The sequence below is a fragment of the Prinia subflava genome, chromosome 1, assembly GCF_021018805.1.
Source record: "Prinia subflava isolate CZ2003 ecotype Zambia chromosome 1, Cam_Psub_1.2, whole genome shotgun sequence".
Taxonomy (NCBI): Eukaryota; Metazoa; Chordata; class Aves; order Passeriformes; family Cisticolidae; genus Prinia; species Prinia subflava.
Genome location: NC_086247.1, coordinates 153,028,286 through 153,055,158, shown reverse-complemented (window position 1 = coordinate 153,055,158; position 26,873 = coordinate 153,028,286). Strand labels below are relative to the sequence as shown.

At 56.2% G+C, this 26,873-nt stretch overlaps 1 protein-coding gene across 1 annotated transcript; it reads right to left on the bottom strand.

Moving 5' to 3' along the window:
- Nucleotides 1-15,026: 15,026 nt before the first annotated feature.
- On the bottom strand, nt 15,027-26,781 carry CDC25A (cell division cycle 25A). The gene is made up of 16 exons (XM_063417956.1): nt 26,523-26,781; nt 24,566-24,645; nt 23,300-23,354; nt 22,930-22,962; nt 22,769-22,805; nt 22,308-22,409; nt 21,526-21,624; nt 20,793-20,927; nt 20,060-20,134; nt 19,317-19,466; nt 18,970-19,062; nt 18,462-18,524; nt 18,257-18,355; nt 17,426-17,556; nt 17,023-17,134; nt 15,027-15,753 (listed from the first exon to the last, which is right to left on the bottom strand). Exons 1-16 carry the CDS (start codon nt 26,672-26,674, stop codon nt 15,613-15,615), a joined length of 1,557 nt encoding a protein of 518 aa, XP_063274026.1. The 5' UTR covers nt 26,675-26,781; the 3' UTR covers nt 15,027-15,612.
- Nucleotides 26,782-26,873: the final 92 nt, after the last annotated feature.

Here is a 26,873-nt window from a genome sequence, read left to right as displayed (position 1 = left end):
AGCAGAGCAGAGTGAATCAGCCCCTGAGGCTGGAACTCCGAGGAGCTGCCCCACATCCACAGCTGGGCAGGGACAAGAAGGAAGGGCTGGGCTGAGGTGAGGCTGCAGAATCTGGTCCCAAGGAGCACGGGGAAGGTGCAGCACAGGCTGCAGCAGAGCTGCTGCACTGAGAGCTGCACCAGAGGAATTCAAAGTTGCCTGGAAATGCTGAAGGATGAAACTCAATCTGTCATCTGATTTAATCACCACGCTGTTAAGGCTGAGCTTTCTGGAAGAGACAACACAAACACAGGCTCCAGAAGGCGATTTCTTCCCTTGGGACTCCACAGCAGACCTGGAGACCTGATTGTGAAATTCCATCATTGCAGGGAGGAAAAAAACACCGATGATATCCAAAGCTTGTGCTCAAAGGCCACAAACTGCCACGATTCCTCTGCATCTCTTTCTGCTCTTGCTTTTAAAAGACACGAGAGCTGGGGAAATGACAGCAGCTCTCAGTATGGTGGGGGAGAAAGATTTAAATTCTTATTCATCTCCCAAAAATGAGCGACTTTCAGGAAGGGGGTGGAGGGGGGAGTGGATGCGCTGCAGTTGCTTGGAATAGGAATACAACTCGTTCATACAAAGCATGGAAAATAATGTTAATCCAAGGGGAAAAAAATCTTGGCAGGCTATGAAATTCAAAAAAAGGCAGAAAACTAGAAAGTCTGAGCAATGGCAGAAGCAAAAAGCCTGAGAGACAGCCCCTTTCCAGCCTTTGGAGAGATAAAACAGGCCTTGGGGAGAGCAGGCAGGTCCTAGGGCCCAGCAAAGGAGGCTGTTGGCAACTGATCTTAAGCCTTATCTTGGCATTTTAATTTTTGCAGCCAAGAGGATTTATCACAGAAAATGGCAGGGCAGAGACAGGCAGGAATTAAGGGAAATTTAGGCCCCCACCTCTGTGAATTGATTCTAATTGGAAGCATCCACCAGCCAAGGATCCAGGCAACCAAACAGCCCAATTCAGCTATTCTCAAGTTTTTGGTAAACTGAATGAATCCCTAATAGCAGCACTCAGCTGTGGAGTGGTGTCTGCATTAAAAACTGCTTTTAGAGGGGAAGAAAACAAACTGTGAAGGAATCAAAGCCCCCCTTGTCCAAACTACTCCCAGATTATCTGGTTTGAAGAAGGTTTGTGGCAGCTGGGAAAAGGAGGGGCCTGAAATGCCACACGAAGTAAGTGATAAAGAAATAAGGGCTGAAGACATCTATAAATAGAGGTGTTCAGCATCAGTGACTGAAGAGGGAATTGCACAGGCACAGCAAGCTTGGGAAGAGGCTCCTGGAGAAGATGACAGGAGAGTCGTGAAGATCACAGGGCTCTGTGGCAATTAGCTCATGTCAGGGACAGACACAGGCGTCGGCGACAGACAAGCAAACCCTGGGGACATCAAATGCCACGTGAAAGGGGGGAGATGCTGGCTGGGAGCCTGAAGGACTCGAGGATCCTTCCCCAAATTAAAGCCAATCCCCAAAGGTGGTTACACTCCATAATGAAACACCGAGTGCGCTCTGTGCTCAAGAGCAAATCCTGTGGGCCTCAGCTGGCCCTGCGAGCCACAGAGGGCACCTGGGGTGGGCTGAACCTGAAACTGAGGCACCAGGAGAAACTGTGGAGGCACCAGGAGAAACTGTGGAGGCACCAGGAGAAACTGTGGAGGCACCAGGGAGTTTGGGAAGCTGTGGGGTCACCCAGTGCCCACACAGACGGGCCAAGGCATTCGAGGTGCCTCAGCACACCCCTGAGGGTGACCTTCAGGCCATCCCTTCCAAGGGGAGCTGCTGGAGTTCTCCTCCCCGTGGGAGAAGCCTTTGCTGCGTGCAGTTCTCCCAGTACTAAAGCAATAAAAGATTTTAGCTCAAATCCAAGCTGAAAACCCTGCAGACTGCTTGTGGCTTCCATAAACCCCATCTGAACCCGGATGAGGCCAGGACAGCGTCCAGATCCTGCTAGGAGAGCATTTGGAAACCTTCATCGTGCTTAACTTCAGGGAGCAGAGAACCTTTTAATCTCTCACTGCAGAGGGAGTTTTGGAAAGGGAATCTGCTTGAAGTCGTGTCCCATGTGGACATCACTCCCTTTTTTGTTAATGGATGACTTCTGTCAGAGTTGGCCTCAGAGCAGTTTTCAAAGTCAGTGAATTAATTCTCCTCCCTCTGAGAAGAGGCTCCCATGGCTGTTGTCTCCTCTCCTTGGCCACGGAGCCTTTGGAAGGGAGAATTAGGGATAATCAGTTTGTCACAAGTGTCAGGAACGCGCTGCACGGAGCTTTACATGCTGACAGAGTAGTGCTGGTTGTAACCAGCCCGAGCATTTCACTAAAATTAGTATCTAAATAAATCCATTCCTTTGGAAAAGCATCTGCTTTGGAATTAAATTATTCCAGATCTGAACATTAGCAGCATTTTTGCTAAACTCGAGCTGTCACCCTACCAGAGCATGATTAAACAATAACTCTGCAACAAATTCCTCAGGAAATCTGAGAAGTCAAATGTGAAACCACTGAGAACCAAATGACTTCAATGTCAAATTGCTGCTTCAGCAAATGGAAGCAGATTTGGGGCACTGGGGGAAGATGCAATTTCTGGCTTGAGAACATGAGCCACAGCCATAATGAGTGTTTTGCCAAGCCTGGATCTGGTTTCAAAACCATCCCACAGTCATCCCAAATAAGCACTGGTGGGAGAGAGTTATTAAAGAGGGGATGGACTGAGAGCAGCCTGAGCATTAATGAATGAGTGCAGCTTTGCAGAGCTGGGTAAATGGGGGAATTGCTCAAGCTCCCAAATGGACACGGGGCTCCTGCACAAGCAGGATGGGGAAAGCAGCTGGAACGAGCCTGTGCTGGGTGATCCCAGCAGGGCCCCAGAAGCTCTGCAGCCCCACAGCACTGTCCCTGCTCCCCAGAATGGTTTGGGATGCAAGAGACCTCAGGGATCACCGAGTGCCACCCCCTGGATGGGCAGGGACACCTCCCACTGCCCCAGGCTGCTCCAGCCTGGCCTTGGGCACTGCCAGGGATCCAGGGGCAGCCACAGCTGCTCTGGGCACCCTGTGCCAGGGCCTGCCCACCCTCCCAGCCAGGAATTTCCTTTTAATAAACATTTTAAATGGACCCTACTTCAGCTAAAGCCATTCCCTGTGTCCTGTCCCTCCATCCCTTGTCCCCAGTCCCTCTGCAGCTCTCCTGGAGCCCCTTCAGGCCCTGCCAGGGGCTCTGAGCTCTCCCTGGAGCCTTCTCCTCTCCAGGGGAACATTCCCAGCTCTCCCAGCCTGGCTCCAGAGCAGAGGGGCTCCAGCCCTGCAGCAGCTCCAGGTCCTGCTGCTGCTGGATCCAGGGCTGGGGCAGCTCTGCAGGTGGGGACTCACCTGAGCACAGGGGCACAGTCCCCTCCCTCAGGATCACCCACAGAGCACCAGGGTTCCCTTCCCTGCTGCTCCGTGTGTCCCCAGGGCAGAGCTGTGCCCATTCCCACGGGTGTGGGCTCTGTGCCCCTCTGGGGGTCCCTGTGGCACCTGCAGGGCTCCCACCCAGCTGATCCCAGCAGGGACACCCCAGTGACTCCTGCCCAGCAGGGACACCCCAGTGACTCCTGTCCAGCAGGGACACCCCAGTGACTCCTGTCCAGCAGGGACACCCCAGTGACTCCTGCCCAGCAGGGACACCCCAGTGACTCCTGTCCAGCAGGGACACCCCAGTGATTCCTGTCCAGCAGGGACACCCCAGTGACTCCTGCCCAGCAGGGACACCCCAGTGACTCCTGCCCAGCAGGGACACCCCAGTGTCCCTCCAGCAGCCCCACGGGACAGCCCTGGCTCCTGCAGAGGAGCTGCGCAGAGACAGGAGAGGAGATAAAAAGGAATTGAAGCAGGGGATCAGGGCCTGTCTGGAGAACTGCTGGACAGGCTCTTCCAGGAGCTCTGGGATGTGACCAAGGCTCCAGGGAAAGGTGACAGAAGGGCAGCAGTGGCCCTGATTTCCCCCTTCACTGCAAAAAGCCATGAGTGTAATTATGGCTGCACTGCCCTGTGTTAACTAAAGCCCAGACTCGCTGCCTCCACAAATGCACTCAGGTATTGAGGCAGAGGTGACTCTTTCTTCATTTCTGGCTGGGCCAGAGGAGCAAGGCCTTGCTCTTCCTCCCCAGCTTTAAACCTTCACCATGAAGTGAGAGGCTGATAAAACACAGAAACACTGAAAGGAACTTTCCTTACTTGTTTAGAAACTGAAATTCCAGCATAGCCCCCCCAGGTCCTCCATGGAGCTGCCAGAAAGGGCTGGAGCTGGGGAGATCCCAGGAACTGGGACCTGCAGCTTCCCAGTCCTCTCCTTTCACTGCAGGGACGGTGCCTTGTAGGCAAAATAAATAATTTTTTCCTTTGCTGATGGTTCTGCTGACAAGGTCCTGCACCAAACTCTCCATGAGCTGCTGCCAAGTCGGGCTTTGGTCTGGGAGAGGAGAACCAACAACAGAATTTGGCACTGGAGTAAGGATTGTGTCCAAGGTTTCTCTAGGATTAGATTAGAAGACAAGAAATCCTGGCGGGTTTGAGATGAAAGAGAATTTTTTTTGTCTGCGTGGTAAACATTATTAAAGCGCATTAGGATGTGATTTGTAACCAAATATTACAAATATGGCTATTTATTACCAAATTATCCCGTGGTAATCCCTGGGGCCTTCCCAGCCAGGACGCTCTGGCATGGAGATAATCTGTCCTCTGGCAGGTGCCAACAGACAGGCTCTGCCCAGAGAGGAAAACCAGGCCCAAAGTGCAGGAGGAGCTCAGGAAAAGGAAGGCTGTTCTCAGGGAGGGCTGGAAGAGCTCAGGAAAAGGAGGGCTGTTCTCAGGGAGGGCTGGAAGAGCTCAGGAAAAGGAGGGCTGTTCTCAGGGAGGGCTGGAGCATCCCTGACCGACTGCTCCATCCCAAACAAGGCATGGATGGGGGCTTGGCTGCTCTTCATTTATCACTGCAAATGCACCGAGCTGAAAACAATCAGCCTATCTGCAAACACTGATGTTCATTAGAATGAAATTATTTCCTTTTCAGCCAGGCCAGCAGAGGAAATGGACCCAAACCCTGAGGTGGCACCGTGGTGTTGTGCAGAGCTTCCCCACAGCCCTGTGGCGGTTCTGTCCAGTTCTGATCTCTCCAGGCCATTAATCCTGCAGCAGCTCAAGCTGCTGAGCAAAGGGACAGCATGAAGCAGACATTTGTGCATGTACAGCTCTAGAACCACGTGCAGGAGGAGTTACTGCTGTGGTTTCTTCACGGCGCCATGGACCCGTGGAATCCCAGGATGGGGTGGGCTGGAGGGGAGCTCAGAGCTCATCTCCCCCACGCCCTGCCCTGGGTGTGGAAGTGAGTGGGTGACGCTGCTCTCTGTCACCTGTGGGTGGCTGTGGCAGGTGACGCTGCTCTCTGTCACCTGTGGGTGGCTGTGGCAGGTCCTGCTCCTGGCTGCTGTGTGCCACGGGAGGTGTGGGGCTGGAGGAACACCGGGGGTGAAGGGCAGGGATTCAGGATGCTGCCAAACCCCACATTTCTAATAAAACCAGGCCTTTCATCCCTGCAGCTCCTGTCCCCACCTTGAGCATCCCTGATTCAGGAGCTGGACTCCATGGTCCTTGTGGTCCCTTCCAGCTCAGGATATTCCATGATTTACTTGTGGGAAAAACACTCAGGGGCTGCCAAAAAGCACCTTCTGCCCAGTTTGTCCCTATAAACCCCACAAAGGAACACGTACCAGTGCTGAAATAATCCCAGTGGTACCAACCTTGGCTGCTGTTATCTGAATACTGAATCTCTTCTCACAGGAAGTCTGATGAAACGTGGAAGTGCCTCAGGGCACTGATTGTGCTGGGGGAGAAGATGTGAAATCCTCGTGTCTGCCGGGCTCCTTGCAGTGTTACAGACTGAGCATCCCTGCACAGCAGCCAGGCCATGAAGTGCTGACCTGTTCTGTTCTCCTCTGCTGGGACAGCTTCTCCTCCTGGGCTGGTTAAAATGCCCTGCACTGGCTGCTCCCAGCACCCCGACCCCTCTGCAGCCAGCCCAGGAGGGCCGGGCTGCCCTGGGGAGGGAGCAGAGCTCAGCACAGCGCAGATCCACCGGGAATCACGGCAGGGCCCGGCTCTGCTCGGCACTGACCCAGTCACTCATGAGTGGGTGAGCGTCTCCATACCTCTGTCAAAAGCAACATCATCCCACAGAGGGGAAACACTGTTCTGGCTGTCCGTGGTGAGGGAGGAGAAGGAGCCTGGCAGGGATCTCCTCATCACTTCCAGGAGGAAGAAAAAGCTTCCAAAGCCCGGTTCTGCCATCGGTATCCAGCAAGGCAGGGAAGCTCCTCCTTGGTTCCAGCCAAGAGCGGGGTGGGAGATGAAGCTGCTCCAGGGGCTGTTAACCAAACACTGTGTGTTTTCCTGGGGCTGCCCTGCTGCAGGCCTGGCAGGAGGGTGCCAATGTGGGCAGCAGCCAGTGCTCCTGCCCGTTCTGCTGCAGAGCACAGACCAGAGCTGTGCACCCACCCGGGAGAAAGCGCCTGGCTCCGACTGCAGCTCCTGCTCCACGGGTGGGGAATGGACACCACAAATTCCCTGCTGTGCTCAGCCAGGCTCGGGGCAGCTCCTGGAGCAGGGGCAGAGCTGCCAGGAGATGCTGTGTGGGCAGGAGCGGTGACTGTGAGCGTGTGTGAGTGTGAGTGTGTGAGAGTGCGTGAGTGTGAGTGTGTGTGAGTGTGTGAGAGTGAGCGTGAGTGTGAGTGTGAGTGTATGAGTGTGAGTGTGTGTGAGTGTGAGTGACACTCCCAGGACAGGGTGACCACAGGGCACACAGAGGCACCGCGCCTGTGACCCAGAGGGATCCGGGGCTGGAAGTGCCCACCCTGTCCCTCAGCCCTCTCCCTCCCACGGCCCGGAGGGATGGCACAAAGGGCAGCCCTGAGCACCCCGCAGTGCCCACCGGGCACCCCGCAGTGCCCACCGGGCAGCCCAGGAGCGTGGGACGCTTTGTGCTGGCACAGACAGGCCGGGGACAGGGACACACAGCCCTCGGTGCCGTGTGGCGGCTCCCCGGGGTGGCTGCGCCCCCTCAGCCCGGGGCCAGCGGCTCTGCCGGCAGCCAGCAAAGCCCACGCTGGAATTCCCGCAGTTTTCCTGGGAGGCGCTGCTGGATGCTCCCCTCGGCACCCCGGGGCCAGCCCCGCTCCTCCCTCGGTCTGTGCGGCAGCTGCAGCGCTGCTGTGCCCGGTGCCAGGCGGGCTCCGTGCCCGGGGCAGGCCCCGGTGCCCACGGCCCCATCGGGCGATGTTTTCCCCGGGCTCCAGCTGCTGTTTGGCAGCGCCCAGAGGCGCCGGGAGCGGCCTGGGCCCCCCCGAGCCCCGGTGCAACAATCGCCCTTTGTCTGCGGGCTCCGGCGGCTCCGTGGGCTGCATTCGCTGTCAGCTCCGCAGGCAGGAGCCGCTCCCGGGCCACGGGCACGTTCCCTGTGCAAACAGCCGCGAATTCCCTGTGCAGGGAATGTCCCTGTGCAGGAAATGTCCCGCTGCTGTCCAGGGCATGTCCCTGTCCAGGGCATGTCCCGCTGCTGTCCGGGGCATGTCCCGCTGCCCCGGCTCCCTCCCGAGCGGGCCCTGCAGCTCGGAGCGGGCCCTGCTCGCCTCCCAACCCCGGCCGGGGCTGCCACGGCCCTGGAGCTGGGTTGGAATGATGGATCAGACCCCGGCCGGTGTGAACGTGGGGTGAAGCCCCTCTGGCTGTTCTGAGCACCAGGGAGCGCAGAGAGCCCCGGCCCCCCACAGCCCCAGCACCCCACAGCCCCGGCTCCCCGCAGCCCCGGCACCCCAAAACCCCGGCACCCCAAACCCCGGCACCCCAAAACCCCGGCACCCCAAACCCCGGCACCCCAAAACCCCGGCACCCCAAAACCCCGGCACCCCACAGCCCCGGCACCCCAAACCCCGGCCCCCCACAGCCCCGGCACCCCAAACCCCGGCACCCCACAGCCCCGGCACCTCAAAGCCCGGCACCCCACAGCCCCGGCCGCCGGGCAGAGAGCTCCTGGAGCACGGCTCCTGACAAAACCCACGCTTTTTTTCACTTCACTTGGCGTTGTTCACACCGTGAACAGCTTCCCCGGTCCCACCAGCACCACGGCCAGCCCGGAGGGCAGCTGGGAGCAGCTGGAATGGAACAAACACCCTCGGCAGGGTCCAAAGCCCTGTGCACAGCCGGGCTGTGTGTGCCCGTACCCGTGTGCACAGCCGGGCTGTGTGTGCCCGTACCCCGGGGCACAGCCAGGCTGGGAGCTCGCCCTGTGCCCAGGGACTGCCCCAGCAGTGCCAGGCTGTGCCCCAGGGATGGTGGCTCTGCCTCTCCCCTGGCCAGGGCAGGAGCAGGTCCTGCTGCTCCCCACGGGACATGGGGGGTGAGGGGAGCAGCTCTGCTGTGGGGACAGGAGGGGAGGGCTGGGCTGTGCAGCCTGGGGAGCTGAAGGTCATTCCCCCATACCCTGTCACTCCAGACCCCTGTCCAAAGTCCATCTGTCTGGTAGCTCCTTCAGGCACTGGAAAACCTCAGTGAAATCACCCCAAAGCTTCTCTTCTCCAGGCTGAGCAATCCCAATTCTCCCACCCTTTCCTTGCGGCAGAGCTGCTCCATCCCTCTGCTCACCCCGGTGGCCTCTTCTGGACTCGCTCCAGGAGATGGAGCTCAAGCTCCTCACCCCATTCCAGCCACACCGGGTGGAGGGAGAGGAGCAGCCGAGGGCCGGCAGATCTGTGGGGCTGGTGGGGATGTCACCAGTTCTTCCCAGTGCAGAGTTGTGGCACCACTCCTGCTCCAACAGGAAAACATCCAGGACCAAATTCATCCCCTCTACACACAAAACACCGGCTCTGCACCCAGGAGAGCCCCAAATACAGCCCCAAAATCCACTTGTGCTCACTCTGCTGGGGCAGACCCCACATTTCTTAGGACCGTGGTGATGCTGGGAGAGTTCCCATGAGCACAGCATTCCCCCATGGACCTCAGTGCCTGCCAAACTGGTTCGGTGGGTTTGAATCTTTTGTCATGCAGCTTCCCAAAGCACAGCTCAGTGCCTCAGCCTGACCCCCCAAAGCAGGGCTCTGCCCCCCAAAGCATGGCTCAGCTCCTCAGCCTGACCCCCCAGAGCAGGGCTCTGCCCCCCAAAGCAGGGCTCAGCTCCTCAGCCTGCCCCCCAAAGCATTGCTCTGCCCCCCAGAGCAGGGCTCTGCCCCCCAAACCAAGGCTCTGCCCCCCAAAGCAGGGCCCTGCCCCTCAGCCTGCGTGCCAAGGGCTGCAGTGGGTGCTGGCAGTCGGGACCTGCGTGGGCCCAGCTGTGCCTCTGGGACTGCCCAGCCCAGGGAGGAGGAGGATGGTGGGAGGAGGAAGCAGGGCTGAACCAGGGACAAACCCCGGCAGTGCTGGCACCTGCTAATTTCAGCATTGGCAGTGCCACCTCTGTCACTCCCAGCCAGGACCGTGGCTGCCCAGGGCTGTTCCCAGGGCACAGCCCAAACCCTGGCACCTCCTCGGCCCTCTGGACAGGCCAGGGCACAGCCACCTCCTGCCACGGGGAGCCTGTGCCCAGAAAGGCTCCTTGAGGAGCTCCCACTGATCCATGCTGGGTGCCACAGAGCCCTGATGGCTCATGGATCAGCCCCTGGCACCCCCAGGTGCCAGCCACACTGAGTCCCCTGTGGGGGTTTCCTGGGGCAGGAATTCCGGGTGAGGAGCTCATGGGGTTGGGCACCACAGAGCTGGGGTTGTGCCTTCCCGTGGCACCTGGCAGGGGTTGCCTGTGGGGTGTTTGCACCCATTGATCTCCCCACAGAGCAGCCACCATCTCCTTCCCCACCCTGCTTCATTCCTTCAGTGGAGACTCCCAGGATGCAGCCACAGAGCCCCTGCACTACCAAGCACATCCCACCAGAATCCCACCTTCCCGTGGCACCAAAGGCAGTGACAGAAGCCACCCCAAGTGGACAATCCCCCAACGGAGGGGGAGCTCCAGCACAGTCCCATCCTGGCTCCACCAGGAGCTCCTCCCTGGGCCCCTCTCCCCGTTCCCTGCCCTCCCATCGTGGCCGTGCCCATCGTGGCCGTGCCCGCCGTCGTGTGGCCCCGTGGTCCATGTCTGGCACGGGGATGTGCCACAGACTGGGGGATTTCCCACACGGAGTGAAAGAGAAAGAAGGAAAGGGCACTTGGCCACCTTCCTCTTGGCTTCCCTCCACTTTCTGCTTTTGATGTTCTGTTTTTACGGCTCCTTGCCCGAGCCTTGAGCCCCGGCAGGCCCCGAGAGTTCATCCAGCAGCGGCAGCGGGGCTGTGGCTGCAGGGGGAGGGCAGCACAGCCCTGGCCAGCACGGCCTGAGCCCCAGAACACACAAACCCCAAGGCAGCCCCTGGCTGGGAGGAGATCTCAGCGCCATCCCCTCCCCAGGGCTGCCTGAGGCCCTGCAAACACCAGGAGGGAGTCCTGGAGCAAGGCACGAGGTGAGGCTGGAGGAGCCTGGCTGGGACACGCAGGGCCTGAGGGGCTGCCTGCCCCACAGCCACCTGCACTTTGCCCCTCCAGGGGAAGGATTTGGGGTGAGGAAAACCCCGCCAGTGCCACCCCTGCCCGCTCCCTGTGCTGTGTGGGGTCGGTGGCAGTGACAGATCTGATGGCACCGGTGAGACAAGGGCTGAGCAGGGCCCGTTCCCCTCAGGAAGGGGAGCAGGGCGCTGTGGGGGAACCCACGGTTCCTTCATGCTGAGCAAGGCTCTGTGCCACCCCCAGGTCCCGCCGTGCCTTGGAGCAGCAGAGCCCCAGGGCCAGGGCAGCCCCCAAGGCCCCTGGAAGCACGGCAGGACCCCACAGGCCAGCACAGCCTGTCCTGGGAGCACAGAGTGACCCCATGGCCAGCACAGCCTGTTCTGGGAGCACAGTGACCCCACAGGCCAGCACAGAGTGACCCCATGGCCAGCACAGAGTGACCCCATGGGCAGCACAGAGTGACCCCATGGACAGCACAGAGTCCCCATGGCCAGCACAGAGTGACCCCACAGGCCAGCACAGAGTGACCCCATGGCCAGCACCGTGTCCCCATGGCCAGCACAGAGTGTCCCCATGGCCAGCACAGCCTGTCCTGGGAGCACAGAGTGACCCCATGGCCAGCACAGTGTCCCCATGGCCAGCACAGAGTGTCCCCATGGCCAGCACAGAGCGGCCCCATGGCCAGCACAGAGTGGCCCCATGGCCAGCACAGTGTGACCCCATGGCCAGCACAGAGTGTCCCCATGGCCAGCACAGAGCGGCCCCATGGCCAGCACAGAGTGGCCCCATGGCCAGCACAGTGACCCCGCGGCCAGCACAGAGTGTCCCCATGGCCAGCACAGAGTGGCCCCATGGCCAGCACAGAGTGGCCCCATGGCCAGCACAGCCTGTCCTGGGAGCACAGAGTGTCCCCATGGCCAGCACAGTGTCCCCATGGCCAGCACAGTGTGACCCCATGGCCAGCACGGTGTCCCCGTGGCCAGCACAGTGTCCCCGTGGCCAGCACAGAGTGACCCCATGGCCAGCACAGTGTCCCCATGGCCAGCACAGTGTCCCCGTGGCCAGCACGGTGTCCCCGTGGCCAGCACAGAGTGTCCCCGTGGCCAGCACGGTGTCCCCATGGCCAGCACGGTGTCCCCATGGCCAGCACAGTGTCCCCATGGCCAGCACAGTGTGACCCCGTGGCCAGCACAGTGTCCCCATGGCCAGCACAGAGTGTCCCCATGGCCAGCACAGTGTCCCCATGGCCAGCACAGAGTGTCCCCATGGCCAGCACGGTGTCCCCATGGCCAGCACAGAGTGTCCCCATGGCCAGCACGGTGTCCCCATGGCCAGCACAGCTCCCCACGGGCTGGTTCAGGGCCCTGCCGGAGCCGCTGCCCGCGCCGGGGCTGGCACTGCCCGGAGCTTGGCTCGCCAGCAGGGGATTAGCTTCCTTTCCAGCTTTGCCTGGATTTGGTGACCTGTGACAAGGACCTTCCACCCTGCCTGGCAGGGCCTGCCCGGGGATCTCTGGGGCACTGGGACTGTCCCCTCACCCTGCCTGGCTCTGACCGGCCCTGGGTGACACTGCGGGCTCACCCCGTGCAGGAAAGGGGCTGTGGGACTCCAGGGTGTGATGGAGCCCCGGGAATGTCCCTGTGGGAGCAGTCACCACCATTCCAGTCCCACAGAAACCCAGCTGCCAGCCTGGCCCCATCCTGGTACCAACATTGCCAGGAATTCTGGGGCACTGCTGCCACCCCACAGCCAGGGGACAGGGGCCAGCTTGGTCACACTCAGCACTAAAGGCCACTGCCAGGACAAGAAGCCAATGATTTTCTTAACAAACAAAGCCACATGAATCCTCCTCAGAAAACAATGGAGTCACCGAGGCCCAGCCGAGATTTCATCCAGGGCAATTCCTTCTGTGTCCTCTCCCTGCCAAACCCCTCAGCTCGGGGAAGAGGGGCTCTCCCAGCCACTGCCTGACACATCTGGCAGTGCCACTTGCAGAGCTGCAGGAGCTGGGCTTGTTGGGGAATTCCAGTGAATTTTACCTGATGTGAGCCTCTGCCTCAGCCCAAAGCAGCAGCTCTCAGGCCCTGCAGAGATCCTGCTTTGCCTTTTCCTGGTTCTCACTCTGTGCTCCTGCCTCCAGCTGGGATGATCCCTCCTGGCCCAGCAGAGCCTCAGGTGGGGCAGCTTCACTGGACAAATAACTACAGAAAATTCCAAGTTTGGGATTCACAGGGGGCAGGGCAGGAAGAGGGATGTGGGAAAGCAGCAGGGATGTGGGAACAGGCTCCAGGAGGCCTGGGAAGAGCTCTGCTGCACAAACAAAACAGAGGAGGCAGAAAGGCAAAGACAGGTTTGTTTGGAAAGATGCAAAAGGATTTAAAACCAGGGAATTGCCTGGTTATGCCTAAAAAATCACCTTTTGCTTCTTCTTAAGGGAGCCTGAACGCCAGTGAGGCAGCACTGGAGGGATGTCCAACACCCAGTGCCAATTCCCCAGGGAATCTGAAGCTCCAGGAGCTGCTGGCACAGCAGGGCAGCTGGCCCTTTGCAGTTGGCCTTTATTAGCCCCAAAGACAGCATGAGAGTCCTTTAGGCCACAAAGGAAACGTGGGCTGGGAGGAAACACCGAGCTCTGCGGTGTTCAGGAGCTGGGAGTGAGGCTGGGGGAGGTTTAAGCTGCTTTCAACATCAATTTTCAGGGTGACAGATGGAGGGAAGGGGGAAAGAAAGCCCACCCCGTTCTCTGCTGGAGCCTCTGGTGGCTTTGGAGGCACCGTGCTGTATTTCCAGGGACGCTTTTAAATCTGCCCCCATTGGTGGCCACCTGCCAACACAACACAGCCACAGCCCCAGCCCCCTTGGGTGCTCCCTGGAAAAACCCCAGCACAGAGCAGGGTCCTCAAGGACAGCTGTGACAGCATGGAGGGGACAGTGAGGGGACAGCTCTGGCACAGCTGGCTGCAGCCCTGAGTGGGGAATCCCAGGATGGTTTGGGTTCAAGGGCCCTCAAAGTCCATCCAGTGCCACCCCTGCCATGGCAGGGACACCTCCCACTGTCCCAGGCTGCTCCAACCTGTCCTTGGACACTGCCAGGGATCCCGGGACAGCCACAGCTGCTCTGGAAGCTTATCCTGGAAGCAACAGGCAAAGACACAAAAAGCAGCAGCCACCAGCCTGGGGTTCTTCTGCCACCACAGTGACAGCAGGCAGCTCATCCTGTGCTGCTGCAGGGAGAGGGGCAGCCCAGTTTGGATTTTTAGGGCTTTATTCCCTGTGCCCATGGCCATCTCTGAGTTGGATCCTGTTGAGATCCCTCTCCTTCCCCACACACAGGAGGAGGTGGGCTGGGATGGGGGGGTCTCATCTGCACCCCTGGGGTTTCAGAGATCCCCAATCCTGCCCAGGGCTCCTCCCCAGCCACACCTCTCACCCCTGGCTTCGGGGGAAGTGCAGCTGTGAACCAGGGACTGCTGCACTGGCTTTGCCCCAGCTGAGTGACCTTGGGAAGGAGCGTCCTGAGCCAGGCCAGGCTCCCTCTGCTCTCCCTGCACACAGAGAAGTTCACACATTCCCAGGAGCAGAGTGGGACTGAGATCCTGCCCAGCCCCTGTGGTGCTGAGCTGGTGCCTCCCCCGGGGCACTTTGGTCACTCAGGTCCCTGCCTGGACGTGTCCTCCTCCCACCCCACAGCCCCTTCCCCAGGCAGTGGGGGAAATCTGCAGCCATCACTGCTGATTTAACACCTCCTCATCTCCCCCTTCAAGGGATTCAGCTTCGAGGGAAAACAGCAAATTCCGATTTTTTTTTTTTTAAAAAGAAAGAATTCCAAGTTTAATCCTCTTGGGAGCAAAAGGATTAACAGCAGGTTTTAAGAAATAGGTTTCCAAAACCAAAAAAAAAAGGCAAGCTAGTATTCCACATATGGCACCTCCATTTCAGTACTTTTTGACATGGATAGAACAGATGAACCAGGAAGTTCCCAGGCCCGTGGAGCTTCCCAGGAGCACCAGTTTTCACCTGGAACTTGGTGTGAGGAAGGTGGATTTAAGAGCTGGGGCTGAAGTGACCCCAAAACCAGCAGCAAAGCAGTTTGGGACTGCAGAACCTCCTCAGCTGGGGGATCCAACATAGCTGAGGAGGTTCAGGGATTAATTCCACCTCCTGCCCTTCCCAGCTGATGGAGAAGTGGCCACAGCCACCCCCAGGGGAGCGGTGTCAGAGCAGCTCCCCGGGATTCCTCACAGCCAGGAGCTGCTCTGGACACGTTTCAGGGCAAGAACAACTCACAGGCTCAGGGGCAGCAGCGACACTGCTGAGAACCTGGGATCACCCAACTGCTGAACCCCCTCAAAACCCTCCCTCCACTGAAACACCAGCACCTCCGGAACCAACAAAACAGACCATGAAACAAAGCACCCTGCAGTAAGGAAACAAGGTGAACGTGATGTTTATGAACAATAAGCAATTTCCCCTCAGATGGGCTCCCAGGGCTTCCCGCAGCGCTCGCCCAGGTGGGAATCTCAAACGGAATATTTCCCATTTTCCTTCCCCACAATGATACACAGAACCAAAACTGCAGCTGAGAAAAATACTGACCCCCAACACCCCCCAGCAGGTCACCCTGCAGCAGAAACAAGGTTTAAGTACAATCCAGATGATCCAACCGCAGCGGTATTGGCTTCATTTGACTGTATTTAAATAAAATTAAGCATTTAAAAATTAACAGGCACTACAATTCCCTGGCAGTGCTGACACCACCGAGCCCAGCCCCACGAGGCTGCGCCCACCCTCTCGGGGTGACCTGGGGGTGTCACACAACACAAGAAGCCACAACATTTTCACCAAGCAACGTAACCAAAAGAATCCCAAGGCAGCTCCCAGCCGGCGTCCGGCCCTGGGCCAAGGTCCAGGTGATCCCAGGGAGGCAGCCCAGGGCAGTGGGAGCACAGGAACGCGTGGCTGTCCCCCTGCAGCCCCAGGCTGGGCAGTCCTTGCAGTCCCTGCTGCCCTCAGAGCTTCTTGAGCCGGCTGTACATCTCCCTCTTGCTCTTCTCCCCGGCCCAGGTCCGGCTCTTGGTGCGGAACCTCTTCAGGTCCTCCTTGAAGTCCTTGTGGTGCATGGGGCGGTAGCTCTGGGGCTCGCAGAAGCTCTGGGGGAACAGGAGCTGGGGTCACCTCGGTGTCACCAGCGTGGTGACCCCAGCACCAGCAGGAACACAGGGACAGACCCCCCGCTCCGGGCAGATGCACAAAGCCTGGGGATATTCAGGTTACAGCCATCAAAACCAGGGCTTTGTGTACAGGGCTGTCATCCCAAATTTCCTGGCAGACAACACACGGGCTGAGCTGCCTTACAGCTCCCCTGGGAACTGTGCAGTTCACCTTGGGATGGCACACACTGGAAGGATGTTCCAGCTCGTTTGGTCAGAGCAGGGTGCTGATCACGCCAAGGGCATGGATTCCATCAATGACCACTGCGGGCCCCCTCCAGCTCAGAGCATTCCGTGATCCTCGGGACAGCTCCCGGCTCCCAGGGAGCCGCCCTAGGCTGTCCCCTGCTGCCACCTTGAGGCCTCGGTCCCCCTTCCGCAGGACAAGGCAAACCCCGCGTGTCCCTCAGCAGGGAGAGCCAAAACCCCGAGCCAAAACTGCCATCAGCATCCCACAGGGAAGGAGCCACAGCCCCATCCAGCTCCTTGGGCAGCCCAGGTCTCTCCCAGCTCCCAAGGGATGATTTTTGGAAGGCCTGTTTGTGTCACAGCAGCAGGACAGATCCCAGGAACCGTGGAAATGCTGCAGGAGCCAAGGGACAGGAGAAATCCCACCCCTGAGGTGCTGGGAAGAGCTGGGGGTGGGTTTTAAGTTTCCTTGTCTCAATTAGAGGCTGCAAACTCCAAGCTGAGGTTTTCAATTTCGCTGGTTTAGGACTGTACAAGTCCTCAGGTTTCCACTTATTATCCAGCAGTTACTGTCAAGCTTTGTCTTCCCCCCTGCTCTGAGCAGGCTGAAATCCCTTCTCTGAGTGACAGTTTGCTCTAAAGGGGCAGAAACCACTTCTGTTTTACTCTCGAGGCAGGTGGAAAAGCCCTTCAGGTATGGCAGGAAGACAGCTCTGAGACATGGAACAGGCTGAGCTGCTCTGGGAACAGCCCCCTGAGAGAAAGAAGGGAGGAAAAGCCCCCCAGCCAAACCACTCTGCCCCAAAGAGTAGCTTGAGGAGGAATAAATTAATATTATTTATCTATTGTTTCTTCTCTGAGTGTGAAAGAGACCATAGAAAGGCTTGGGTTGGAGGGACCTAAAAGATTTTGTTCCACTCCCTGCCATGGGCACAGACACCTTCCAGGAGCCCAGGCTGTTCCAAGCCTGTCCCACCTGGCCTAGGACACTTCCAGGGCTGAGGAATCCACGTTACCCACCTGGCACCTCGAGAAGAAATCCTTGTAGCCCCCCTTGAGCACGTAGAGCTCTGGGTAGTGCAGGTTGGGGTACTCATTGCTCAGCCTGTCCTGCTCCCTCACAAACCGGCACCTGCAGCAGGAAAACCCCGGGTTCAACCCCACACTCCACCAGCAGCTCCAAAAACCTCAAACCTGCTCCCCAAACCCCATCCCTGCACGGAGGAGCTGGAGCTGCCTGTCAGGGAGAGGCTGAGGAGCCCCAAGCCACAGTTCAGAGCTTTTCCTTCCCCCTCTGAACTCCCAGTGCTCCAGCCCAGGCCCAGCACGGCTCCTCACAGCCCAAACCCTGCCTGAGGTGCCAGCACGGCGTGCACAGCACTGCAGCCCCCGTGCCCATGCCCCTGGCCCGGGGGGAGCTCACATGCGAGGGCCCCGCTCCGAGGAGAACTCGCAGTGGAACACCACGATCACCCGCTTGTTCTCCGACGGCTGGATCGGCTTCCTCAGCAGGAAATTCTGCACCTCCTCCTCCATGTGGAGGTTTATGGCACCCTGCAAGGGCAGAGGGCGAGCAGTGAGTGCAAGGGAACAGCCCTGAACTCATCCCAATCCCTTGGGAGCCAATTCCTCATCTGGGTTTGCTGGAGGAGCTCTGGGACCCTCTCCCAACACAGCTCCAAACCCCACCAGGACAGTCTGGGAGTGGCTCCGTCATTCCTCAGCCAGGAACTCCTTCCCAATCTCCCACCCAGCCCTGCCCTCTGGCAGTGGGAGCCATTCCCTGTGTCCTGTCCCTCCAGCCCTTGTCCCCAGTCCCTCTGCAGCTCTCCTGGAGCCCCTTCAGGCCCTGGCAGCGTGTCTGGGTGACCTGCTCCTGGTTCTGTTTTACACAGCCATTTGTTCTTTGAAGTCTGTCATGGAAATGAAGTTTAACATTCCAGTTTTAGCTTCCTGAGACATGAGGATGCTGGACACTGAGTGTCACATCCTGCTCTGGAACCTCTGTCACCCTGAGGCCCCTCCTCTGCTGACAATGTCCCCTCTTTGGGAACAGCCACTTCATGTGAGCTCAGTGTCCACACCCAGGCAGGGCTGAGCATGACAGGATCCTGGAGGGGGCCCTCAGGAATAACATATCCACAAGATAAGAATAAAAATATTGGATATTGGATAAAAGTCAGCCCCACAGGGATCCAAGTGACCCCAGGCTCAGCTTCAGACCACCTGCACTGCTCTTATGGGGCCAACACACCTTGATGTGCCCCCCTTCATACTCATAGGGGTATCTGCAGTCAATTATCACACACTGCTTGATGAAGCTCTCAAACTTCCCAGTCAGCACAGACACCATCTGAGGAAAAACACCACAAAAAACAGAGTTCAGTTGTTTGAAGCCATTTTTGTGCTGTTCCCCAACCCCCACTAAAGAATTTTTCTGGCTCCCGTGGAGCACTCACCATTTCTGAGTCGATGTATTTTAAATCTTGATGTTTCCCATCGACAGTGTCAAATAAATAACTCTGGAAGAGACAAGATTGAGAAAATTCCAGCTGTGAGTCACATGGTGACAGCACAGCATCCAGCAGTTCACTCTCTAACAGAGACTCTGCTGGCCACAATCCCTGCAGGAGTCAAAACTCCTGAGGATGCTAAAATCAGGCACAGAATTTAGCTTTTGGCTCCTACACCAGAGGGATTTTATAGGGCTTTAACCACAAATGGATCACTTTGTGTCTAACCTGGGACATCCCCTTCTCACCAACAGCCTCTCCTAGTTGTTTGAAGATGAAGGAATTGTTAAGGTTGGAAAAGACCTCCAAGATCAAGCCAAAGAGGCAAGGCAGGTTTATGAGAGAACAGAAAAGCCTCTACAAAGGGAAGTGTTTTTCTGGGCTGGTTTGAGACATCCCCACCATGAGAGGCCCTTAAAGCACTTCATCCAACACCTGGAATCTCTGGAATTACCTTGGAGAAGTCCCCGATCAGGTCTCTCTGGTCACTGTCCAAAATGCTCTCGATCTCTGCTGTGGAGGGCTGGGTCCTCACCATCTTCAGGCTCTGCAGGACCCAGGGCAGAGATCCATGAGCACCCAGGGCAGGCACATCCCTGTTTCCCAGAGCTGACAGCTTGGAGTGCCCTCCCAAGCCCTGAACCGCCCCCTCAGCTCAGGGCAAAGCTCAGCCTCAGGACTGTGGAACTGCCAGCCCAACAATCCCCCTGGAAAAGCTCCCCCTGACCTTCCCCAGGCAGAGCCCAGCCCTCATCTCCCCTCCTCAATCCTCTGTCACAGGCTGGATGCTGAGCTACCAACCGTGGAGTCCTCGGAAGTGCCAGGCAGGCTTTTCCTCTTCTTGCTTTTCCCTGGGGAATTCTCCTCCTGGGATCTCTCCATCCTCTTCTGGGTGGTTCTTCCTGCAATGCTGGACATGGACGAAGAGCCAAATAACCGGCACCGCTTGGCCTGCGAGGGAGAAGAGGAGTTGAGTTATTCAGCAAAGGTTTATAAAAGAAAATAAACACAACTCAGATAGTGTCAGATTAGTCCAAACTTGGCTTATTTAAGGCACCACCACTGCACAGCAACAGGGGGCTGCTAATCTGAATTATGCGGGCTTTACATTTCCAGTAACACTTGTTACTGGGGGAGCTCGGAGCACCATGAGCAAGATAAAGAGCCAGCAAAGTACTCCACACCAATTAGCAGCCAATTTCTCAGCAGATTAAAGAGCTTTCTGTTGGAGCTCCTTTCCCAGTCTGTTATCAGAGCATCAGGTTACAGCGTTGCAGGTGAGTCTGTGCAGAGTGGATTCCACATATGCCAAGGTTCTGATAAGGGAAGTCAAGATCTCCTCACATTTATGAAGTGCAAGAAGAAATTCTGTGCCTGTAAACGCCGATTGTTCCACACTGACAAAGCCTGCCAGGTGAACTGCTCTGGAGATTAGGGGAGTTCTGCAGGGGGTTGTGCCAGGGCTTGTTCTGTTGCTGTCAGGGGGATCACCCATCCCAGCTGCCAGGACAGGCCTGTCCCTGTCCCTGTGTGGGGACACTCACCCGAGTGTCCGCTCTCCTCATGACCAGCGGCGCCGTCCACAGGCTGGACATGTCTGAGGGCATCTCCTCGTCATTCTGGAAGAGAGGGAAGCTCCAGCTCATCCATCTCCCCCTGCATGGCTCAGGCAAACAAACATCCCTGCTGGATTCAGCTGCCACAGCAGCCTCAGGGAGTTGACTCCATTGTCAGTGCAGCTCTCCAGGAAATAATGGGAATGAGCTGAGGCACGTTGGAGAAGGTGAGTTTATCAATTCATTGATTGATTTACAAGATGAGCCTCCAGAGCTTTGTGCATTTCAAGCTCCCTTGGAAACAATCCTGTATTAAGTGGCTCAAAGCAATCACCACCTCTGACTTTTTCAGCAAGTTTCTAAAGAAAAATGCCAACTGTTCAGATAATTCCCTCAGTTCTCAAACTAGAAATAATTCACTTGTTTACACCCCAAACAAATCCCACTGGCTGCACTGGGAAAGAGCACTCATAAGATAAAGACACCCCAGTGTGAGTTAGAAAAGATGATGAGAACTAATTAATCTCCTTGGGGGAGATGTCCCTGCCCAAGGCAGAGGGTTGGGAGTGGATAGACTTTAATGTCCCTCCAACCCAGAGCAGTCTGGGATTCTGTGATTCCCAAAAAACCCAGCGTGTTGCAGCTGGAGCACCCTGACTGCAGCCAGAACACACCAGACAGAGCTGATCTGGCATCTCCACCCTGCTCCCTCTGCACACACCTTCAGGTCCTGGTCATCCAGCAGCTCCAGGAAGCCATCGTCATCCTCGCTCTCCGAGGAGGGCAGGGAGTGCTGCTGCAGCAGGGCTGCCCTGCCCCTCTCCTGATCCCCCGAGGCTGTGTCCCCCACGGGCAGCTGAGAGGAGACACAGGCAGCTTCAGCATCATTCCCTGCTCCCTGCAGGATGTGCAGCCACGGAGGGGCTGCCACAGCTCTCTGCACTCCAGGGAACACCGTGGTTATTCCCAGCAGGGCTGGAATCAGCAGCATGAAAGGCTGCTGGATCCAAGACTTGGCCCCTCAGCTCTGTTTCTGTACAACGATTTTTCAGTTGCTTTTTCTAAACATCAGGGTATGAATAAGGTAAATTTTCTCCCTGGATGTCACATCTGGACACCAAATCCAGCTGCATTTACACAGTTGGGTTTGTTGTTCCAAATGCACCTGCCTGAACTTTCAGTATCAACTTTACTGATCATTTCAATCCCACATCAGTGTCCACCCTTCCTTCAGTTACTGAGCAGAACCTCAGCTCTGTGCTGACTCATCTTTCCCAGAACAATGTTTCAAGTTTCTCATGAGCACCTCAGGAGCCAAAGGTGAGAAGAATTTTCTTATCTGGCAGGTAAATAAGTTTTCCTATGTGGCACCCGACTGACATCATCACTTTAGAACCCTGATATAGTTTGATCCCAGAGAATTAGGTGAGAATTAGTTGAAAAGAACCAACTACCTGAGCTGGAGATGAATTCTGCCTTGCTGCAGGAACACCCCTTCCATCACGGAGGCCACGAGAAGCTGGTTTGGTTGGCTTCTTAAACTCAAATGATTCCTGGAATAAAAACCAGCAAAATGATCATTTTACCAAAATTACCAACTGTGTTAAGTTGCTTGCATCCTTTTATCTTTTCATATTTTTTTTAAACTGCCTGACATTTTGGATTTAAGCTCCCTGCTGCCAATAGGAACAGTCTGCATGTGAATGTTTTCAAACTGAAGATGTTACAGAAGCGTTTCTTTCATCTAACATAATCCAGCTCTTGGCATCACCTAGAGGCTTCAGGGCTTTTCTATTTCTGTCAGTCAGTTCTCTGCAGAATAAATCACTCCTGGGGCAGCCCAGGCTGTGTCCTGACACAGGATTCCAGGACACTGAACCCATGGCAGCAGTGGAAAGCAGGGGGTGATCCCCTCAAACCCCTTCTGGAGGCAGCTCCTGTCCACAGCAAGCAGTGGGAATAGATTTTCCTTTGCCACAGCCACAAAGGAGTCAGGGTCAGCGGCACGAAGGCAGAACTGGGCCAAGTCTTGCCAAGTTTTATTAACCTCCCAACAGTGTGCAGCCACTCTAATCAGAGCTGTGAGTTCCCTTCAGAACCGAGCTAAGGGTGGTTGTGCCTGAGGAACAGCCTGGCAGGGATAATTGGAGCCTTTCCCATCACATTCCCTGGGCAGGATGTGCTAATCCAGTAGTCCCTCCCCTCCCACCACAGCATCACAGGAAGCAGCACTTACATTTTCCTTGTCTTCATCCTGTTCCAAAGGCTGGAAAGCATCAGTGTCCAGAGAGTCAGAGTGGTTTCTCTTCAGAGCAGGGCTGGAGCCCAGCAGGCTTTGCTGCAACACAGAGGGAGCAGTTCAGGACTGTGCATCAAGCACACTTCAGGCACTAAAGGGGTTAATGAAGACTGGAAAGTCTCTGACTACAAACCCTGCACACCCTGTGCAGGAACCCTCTGCTGACACCTTGGTACAGGGACCAAAATGCTTCAGTGCACCAGTGGTGGAGCCACATCACGGAAATTTCACACTCCATTAAGTGAAATTGGGAATTTCCAAACTAAAATTTTGACATTAAGCACCCCAGCAGCTGGTGCTGAAGCCAGAAAATTAACAAGTATCCAACTAAATGTATTCACCCAAAACCATGCTAAATCCTTTAATATGTATAAAACTTCAATCCCACTCTCACTTACTGGCAGGGAATGGATTCTTCTGAAAGGGATTCGAAGGCTACAACGAAAAAGAACGAAAATTTATTTCAACATTTTGAACAGAAATCATCCTCTAATTCCATAATCTAGAAGAGTCATCGAGGAAGAATTTAAAACAGAATTTAAAATAGAGTTATACTTACTTCAGCCTGCTGGATTTGATTGCTTTCTCAAACCTGAAAGCAAAAGATCAAAGGTTGGACTTGAACGTCTTAGAGGTTTCCCAAACCAAATGATTCTGTGGCTCTTAAGGCACAGACTTCAACCAAATATTCAAATTGTGATTTATGGTGCAGCCCCAGCTGCAGGTAGGTGCCAGTGCAGTGTGCTTGGCACAATTCCCTGCTCAGAGCAGCGCCAGTGCCCGGGGCAGGGCCAATCCCAGCATTCCAGCTCTGGAGCACATGGAGAGGAGAGCAGGGAAAGCCCAGAGCCCACGGGGAGCAGGGGAATCCCTCAGCAGCCCAGCTTTGTGAACAATGCCACCAGCCAGGGATAACTCGGGGCACTCACGTGTCCTCCAGGCTGTCCTGGGAGGTCGCAGGGCCGGGAGAATCCAAAGCCAAACCTGCAGAGACACAGAATTCCCACTGATTCCCATCCAGGGATTGTCACACGCTGCTGCAGAGCTCCACAGAAAGAGCCAGGGAATTCATGTCAAAGCCCCACCTGCAGCCTCACCTCGGTGCAGAAGGGATAAGAGTTACAGCCACTCCTCACCGAGGGTTTGGCCCTGGATCATTGAGTGTCAGAGTTTGGGGCAAACAGGATAATTAAAAACAGCCCCCCAAGCCCTGCCTGGGCTGTCACATGGAACAGAGTTTATTTATTTATTATTTTTTATTATTTATTTATTTAACAGAGGCACTGTTTATTTCTGTTTATAATACTCTGTTTATCCACCACACACCTTAAGAAATAATTCAGTCCTTTAGGGTTTTTTATCTTTTAACCCATGCTTTTAGTTACTTCTCGTCCTATCAAGTAATGTTGGGCTCATTCCAAAAAATAAGCAGTCCAAAGGCCCTTCTGAATGCCCTGGAATTAGCAGGAAGCACTTCAGAAGCACAAAGCAAGCACAGCTTTGTAGCCCCACAGCATTTCAGCACAGACACAAAGTCACTCCAACACAGATTCCTGAGGAGCCACAAAAAGTGAGGAGTTAGCAAGGCTGGTTGCTCTGTCCTGCTCTGTGGTTTGTGAGCTGTACTCATGCTTTAGCACTTCACAGAGCTCTTCTTAGGCTGAAAATGCCCTCAAAATAGGGCATAAAACCAGGTGGGAACAGTGATTTCCCTGAGCTGGAGCAACGAAACACCAGAGGGAATCTACAAGTTATGGGGTGAGAGCTTATTTCATTTTCACTGACAAAACATCTCGTGTGAAAAACAGGAAACCCTCCCAGGAAGTATCAGAACTGAAGGGTTTCAGATCATCAGGCAGCCCTTGGTAAGAGGAAAACACAGGGCAGAGCCACTCACTGCCACAGTTTGGGTTTAAGGAGAGAACACACACTGAGGGCTTGCTTTCCTTCCCTACTGCTCACAGTCTGCAGGACAATTAAAGCAAATAAAACCCCAAAACCATCTAAAGCCCAGAGCATGAGCTGCAGAGGCTTTCTGAGGGGTTTTCCCTCCTTCCAAGGGCACAGGAATGAGAGGGGCTGCAGGCAGGGCCAGCTCTCTCTCTAAACCCTGGGAGCTGCTTGCAGTGGGAGCCATGTGAAAATGCATTTTTTTCCAATTCTTAATCCTCATTTATTCCTTGGGGAAGCCCCACCTGAGTCTGTGGACTCCGAAGACGCTGATCTGTGTAATCCATTTTTGGTTCCCATGTCTTGGTCCAGGTTTTCGTGCTGCCTGGAAAGGAAATTCAGGATTTGCTTTAAAAGCAAGAAATACAACACTGCAGGTAGGTACAGCACAGGTGGCCATCACCTGCATTTCCACCAGAGCCCTGCTATCCCTCCTGGAACTGCAACCCTCTCTTTGGAAGCCACTCCTTTGATTCAGGTTTTGCATAGAGAAAAATGCCCAATTTCTAATTCAAACTCATTTTGGTAAATAGTTACCACCAAAATTTTGTTTTAGCTGCTAAACCTCAGTGCTGAGAGAAAAGAAAATCATATGGAATCCCACGTATAAAAGCTACTTGAGTGAGGCTCCAGCATGTGGCTAATTTAAAAAAAAAATGTGGCAGGGCTACAAAATCAAAGGGCAGAGTAATTTCCATGGGGGGCACTGCCAATGGCTTGCAGGAATGCCAGGAATCTGAAGGAGGGAAGAAGCAGAAAGCAGGTGGTTGCAGAAATGAGAATGACAGAAAATCAACAAACAAAACCCAGGAGGGTCATTGAGACCTGAGTGGGCCAGGACAAAACAGGAGCCACAAAAGGGAGAAACTGTGGGAATAATGGGATTAGAGGAGTTAAGAGAGCAGCACAAGGGAGCAGCTGTGGCTGGAGTGGGGGGAACAGGAAAGGAGCTGCAGAGCCCAGGGACTGCAGCAGCTGAACTGGGGAGACAGAGCAGAGCACAGGGAGGCAGGAACAGGGCTGGGAGGGAACAGGGGAGGCAGGAAGGACACGGAAAGGACACAAAGGTATTTGTGGGAGGGAGGGAAGCCCAGGAAAGGGCTCAGAGCACAAGCAGGGCAGGGGAAAGGTGTCCCAGAGCAGGAGGAGAGGACAGAGGGGAGGCATCACCAGAGGGGGTGCGGGACCCTAAGGGAGCCCTGGAAGTTTGCAAGGTGGGAGGGATAAAACGGAGGCCTCGTGGGTGGGCGTGAGGAGAAGGAACAGCTCCGGGAGGCCTCGGGTTTGGGGGAAGGGATTGGCAAGAGGCGCTGCAGGCCTGGCTTTGAGCTGTGGGGAGGGGGCGCAGGGCGAGCCCTCAGTGCCTCACTCCTGGGGGAGAAGGGGATGAAAACCCCCCAAGACCTCCATTGAGGGGTGGGGGGAAAGGAAAAGGAGGGATCCACGAGGCCTCGCTGGTTTTTGGGGGGTGACGAGCACCCCCGAAGCCTTATTCCTGGAAGGAGGGGGGATAGGGAAGGAAAGGAGGGAATAAAGACTTTCCGGAGGGTCTGCAGAAGGGAAGGGTTAAAAGACACCCCTGGGGCTTTGGGGATTTTTAGTGGGGGAATAAAGACATCCCAGAGGTTTGGGGATTTTTAGTGGGGGGATAAAGACATCCCAGAAGTTTGGGGATTTTTAGTGGGGGGGATAAAGACATCCCTGAGGTTTGGGGATTTTTAGGGGGGAGATAGACATCCCAGAAGTTTGGGGATTTTTAGGGGGGGGATAAAGACATCCCAGAGGTTTGGGGATTTTTAGGGGGGGATAAAGATATCCCAGAGGTTTGGGGATTTTTAGCCGGGAGCGGGAATTCCATAAGGCTTCACTGCGCGGGAGAGAATTACGGGGGTGGACGGAACGGAAGGAAAACGACTCCTGGAGGCCTTGGGGTTCTTTATATATGGGGGAGCCTCCCTAGGCCTCGCTTCGGGTCCGGGACGGGGAAGAAAACGTCCGGGAGAGGGGGCAAAATGCCCTGGAGGGGGGACAAAGTGCCCTGGAGGGCTCCTAGGGGTGAGGAGGAAGGGGGCTCCCTTGGTACGGGAGGGGGAAGAGCCGGATAAGCCCTCCAAACCTCGTTTTTTTGGGGGGTCACGACAGAAGTGAGAAAAAAGGGGGTGCCCGGGCCCAGCGCTCGCAGGGCCCCGCGTCCCGACTCACCCGCGCCCCAGCTGCTCCATGGTGAGGCGGAGATCGGAGACAGGCGAGAGCTCATCCTGAAAGAGCGCCTTAACCACGGCGGGCGAAGCGGGGGACGCCGGAGAGAGAAGCAGGAGGCGGCGGCGGTGAGAAGCGCTCGGGGTGGGATCCATTGGAGTGGGAATGGGAATTGAAAGCGCAGCCGTCCCGTCCCTGCCGTCAACGCGGCCGCCGCAGCGTTTTGACCCCAACCGGTACCCGTCGCCTCTGTGAAGCTGGCGCCAAACCGCGGCTCAGCCAATCAGCGCGCGGCGTCCCGCGGGGGGCGGGTTGTTTTTTTTCAAACCTCCCCTCCCACCGCGCGCGCCCGGC